Source organism: Durio zibethinus, chromosome 18 (genome assembly GCF_047325235.1).
Source record: "Durio zibethinus cultivar Kanyao isolate XHJ-2024 chromosome 18, ASM4732523v1, whole genome shotgun sequence".
Lineage (NCBI taxonomy): Eukaryota > Viridiplantae > Streptophyta > Magnoliopsida > Malvales > Malvaceae > Durio > Durio zibethinus.
Window position 1 is genome coordinate 22,340,591 of NC_143179.1, and position 3,993 is coordinate 22,344,583.

At 33.3% G+C, this 3,993-nt stretch overlaps 1 protein-coding gene across 1 annotated transcript; it reads left to right on the forward strand.

Moving 5' to 3' along the window:
* The first annotated feature begins 961 nt into the window (after positions 1-961).
* LOC111300032 (BES1/BZR1 homolog protein 1-like) lies at positions 962-3,051 on the forward strand. Its single transcript, XM_022895625.2, has 2 exons — positions 962-1,357; positions 1,822-3,051. The coding sequence occupies exons 1-2, from the start codon at positions 1,139-1,141 to the stop codon at positions 2,557-2,559; spliced, it is 957 nt and encodes a 318-aa protein (XP_022751360.2). The 5' UTR covers positions 962-1,138; the 3' UTR covers positions 2,560-3,051.
* The last annotated feature ends 942 nt before the right edge of the window (positions 3,052-3,993 follow it).

Here is a 3,993-nt window from a genome sequence, read left to right on the forward strand (position 1 = left end):
CATCGAATTTAAATTAAATTTTAAATAATAAATTTTGAATCAAATTCAAACTTAAATTTTTTTATTATATCAATTTAATTTGATTTAATTAGACCCTTAAAAATGAGTACACGTGATAAACTTTAGTCACAATTGTGAGAAACATTAATTTGTATGAGAAGAGGACTATTAAAGAGAAAATTCGAGAAAAAGGTAGGAGGGATGATTGAAGAAACATTATCCCTGTCAATAATGGAGGCTACCCATTTCTCTGGCCCCAGAATAGAAGAAAAAATTGCTGTGTATGCCTGCCACAAGTCCAACATTACCAAATTTATTTCATGGAAAGTTTGTGTAACCAATCTTTGACTGGTCTTTTTAGCCATTGTGGCTATCATTTAACTCCAACCATCCCAAAATTATCCCATTTTTTCATGTAAACTTGATTGTGATCAACAAAGATCTCAAATGAAAAACACAGTGATTCTCAATTTTTTGATCTTCACAGTCACGGTAGAAAATACAACTTTCTAATGGACAGTCCTTGGGAACTTTTTTCAGGAATAACTGACAAATGACAATCATTTTGAAACAGAAGTGAGGTCATAGATTCACCAAATTCTGGCCCTTTCCGGTTTTTCCAGAAACCAAAAATTAAAGAGAAACAAGTCACAAAATCCTTACAAAATGTAAGTTTATCGTTACAAAAACAACCCTCCATGTGGCAGGGCAATGCAAGCACTTTCAAGTTTTATATCTGATTTCAACTTGATTAGGATATAATCAATGGATTATTGTTAATAGTTAATAGGCAATCAGACCATCTATATTCAAAGGCTGAAGGCCCCATTGCCATATTCAATCTCAAAGTTAAAGTGGTTATCAAGTAACAGTAAAAGAATCCATGAAGCAACAGTGTAAAACCGTTTCCTTTCTCTCCTCGAGAACAAATAAACGAAACTTTCAACGATAAAGAAAAAGCAATATCCTCGTGAACGAGAGAGAGAGAGACTTGTCTCCTGCGTGTCTCTATTTGGACTTCAGCCATCTGATCCCTCTCTCTCTCTCCCCTTAATGCAATAACGCTCTCTTCTTCTGCAAGAAAATTCAGTTTGAAACATAAAGTTAAGGTCTTTGCGATTGAAAAGAAGAAAAAAAGATGACAGGGGCATCAGGGAGATTACCGACCTGGAAAGAGAGGGAGAATAACAAGAGGAGAGAACGGAGAAGAAGAGCTATAGCTGCAAAGATATACTCTGGGCTTCGAGCTCAAGGCAACTATAAGCTTCCTAAACATTGTGACAACAACGAGGTCTTGAAAGCTCTTTGCTGTGAGGCTGGTTGGATCGTTGAAGAAGATGGTACCACTTATCGCAAGGTTTGCTTTTTTTTTCTTTTTCTTCTTCTAGATTTCTGGGTTTTCTTCATTTTAAACTTGCAGATCTACATGCATGCATTTTTTTTTTTTGTGTTAAATTTTGATTTTTGATGGTTTTTCTAATATGGGTTTCGATTGATCTTTGGTCTTTTATGTTTTTCTTGTTTGTTTAACTTGTTTAATTGATGGAAATTCTGGTTATTTTACAATTTTGTCTGATTTATATACTTGGGCTTGGCCTGGGAAACGACTGAAGAATGGAAGAATGGAAAATTTCTCAACTCTTTGATTTCCTTTGTGCTAAACCAAATTACATGAAAGTATGGCCTTTCACTAATCTGGCTAAACATTCTTTTGTTCTAAGACCCTGCTCAAGATTGATCTTGTGATTCTTTTGTTTGTTGCTTCGTCTATATATTTGGATCATATTTTTCCTAATTCCTTTTGTAATGGCTTTGATGCAGGGATGCAAGCCCCCTCCATCTGAGCTTGCAGGGGCCTTAACTAACATCAGTGCATGTTCATCTATTCAACCAAGTCCACAGTCCTCATCTTTCCCAAGTCCCGTGCCTTCCTACCATGCCAGTCCCTCCTCCTCCTTGTGCCCAAGCCCAACTCGTTTCGATGCAAATCCCTCAACCTACCTTCTTCCTTTCCTCCGCAACATTGCAGCCATCCCTAATAATCTCCCTCCCCTTAGAATATCCAATAGTGCTCCTGTAACCCCACCGCTTTCTTCACCAACTTCCAGGGGATCCCTGCCCAAAGCTGACAGGGAATCCCTTTCCAATGCCTCCCTAAAGTCGTTTCGCCACCCGCTTTTCCCTACCTCAGCCCCATCTAGCCCCACAAGGCGGCATCACCACACACCGGCCACTATACCAGAATGTGATGAGTCTGATGCCTCAACTGTGGACTCGGGCGGCTGGGTAAGCTTTCAGACAGTGGCATCCACCGCAGCAGCAGCAGGTCCTCCTTCACCTACTTTTAATCTTGTGAAAAGGGTCGTTCAACAGAATCCTCTCCAGGATGGTGTCACTGGGCATGCAGGGGTGACCTGGGGGACAGTAACAGAGATCGGGAGAGGCGCAGAGTTTGAATTTGAGAATGGTAGAGTAAAACCATGGGAGGGTGAGAAAATACATGAGATTGGAGTGGATGATCTGGAACTTACACTAGGAACTAGCAAGACCTGTGCATAAGCAATTGCATTAAGAACTTAACCTTCCTTCAGAATGTGAGTGCATTTTGCATTCTCAATATTGTTTAGTTTCTTAAAGAGTTGATCGCCTTAGCATTTTGGAGCTCAAGGAAACTTTGCAAGATCTAAAAAGATAAGCCTAATATTTAATTTCATTGCCGGAGAAGGAATTTACAGGCTACTACAGGAGGACACACCATGGATAGTTCAATATTCAAGTGGCATGAAAGAAACACTGAAGCAATCAAGAAATTTAGGGGGTTATATATAATTTGTTCCCCATTCAATGTCTATGTTTGTCGTTTTCTTATAATTTCTTCAATTATCATATGATTGATAGGATTCTGTTTGGTCAGATTGAGAGATTGTGTTTGGTTTTGAGTTTGCAAACCAAAGGATTCATCTATGTTGCAGAAAACACAAACCCAGAATCTGGAAGACAGTAATTTCTAAGTACTATTTTTACTTAAATACTAGTACTAGATTCATATCCTATACTTAAATTTTAAATTTTGGTATTATACGGATGAATACGTGATCAAAACCCAACCAATCTTTCGGCTACTTTTTTTTTTTTGCTTTTCTCCTTTCTTTTCACTTTCATTTCTTTTTATATTTCAATTTTAAAAAAATATTTTTTTATAAATTTTATTTTTTAAAATGACTCATTTTACACTGAATATTTTTAATTTTTACTAAGATTTTAAATTTATTTTTTTATGAGATTCATTTGATATTTAACAAATGCAACATAATTAATTTTTCAATTAAATTTGCATTTTTATATTTTTTAAATATTTGTCTCACCGATATCAATAACATATTATGTTATGTGTCAAGTTATTTTCTTATTTTAAAATTTTTTAAAAATAATTATATATTTTTATAATATTTTATTTTATGACTAATCAAGTGGATGTTTTATTATTTTGTTTTTAAATAATATATTTTGAGACAAGTTGGGTTTTTTTAATAGAGAAACGTGCTTGAGTCAAAAATATATTTAAGATATTCTATCTTAAATTATTTTGGGGTATATATAAAATTTTATATTTTATTATTTATTTAATTTTATAAATATACATATATATTATAGTAATAAAGTTTTTTTAATTAAATTTAATAAATTAATATTTTAAACTCAATATGAGTACCAATGTAACACTTTCTTTAAGTTTTTTTTTTCATTCTTAATTTTTTTCACTTATTTTGATCTTCTTGTTTTTTATATTTTTTATTTGATAAATATATAAAAATAGATTAATTAAGGTATCCATGTACTATTTTCATTTGTTGTTTTTTTTTTATCTTTTTGTCTTAATTTATTTCTTTAATTAGATTAATTTTTTTAAAAATATACCATTAATAGAGATGGTAAAATAAAAAATGTTACTTGCAACAATGTGCAAATTTTTAAAAATATCTATAACTATAA

What these genes read in the sequence shown, in the direction of transcription:
- LOC111300032 (XM_022895625.2), top strand. Translation starts at nt 1,139, where the DNA reads ATGACAGGGGCATCAGGGAGATTACCGACCTGGAAAGAGAGGGAGAAT. An exon ending in ATGGTACCACTTATCGCAAG is followed by an intron (nt 1,358 to 1,821) that starts GTTTGCTTTTTT and finishes GCTTTGATGCAG; the next exon opens with GGATGCAAGCCCCCTCCATC.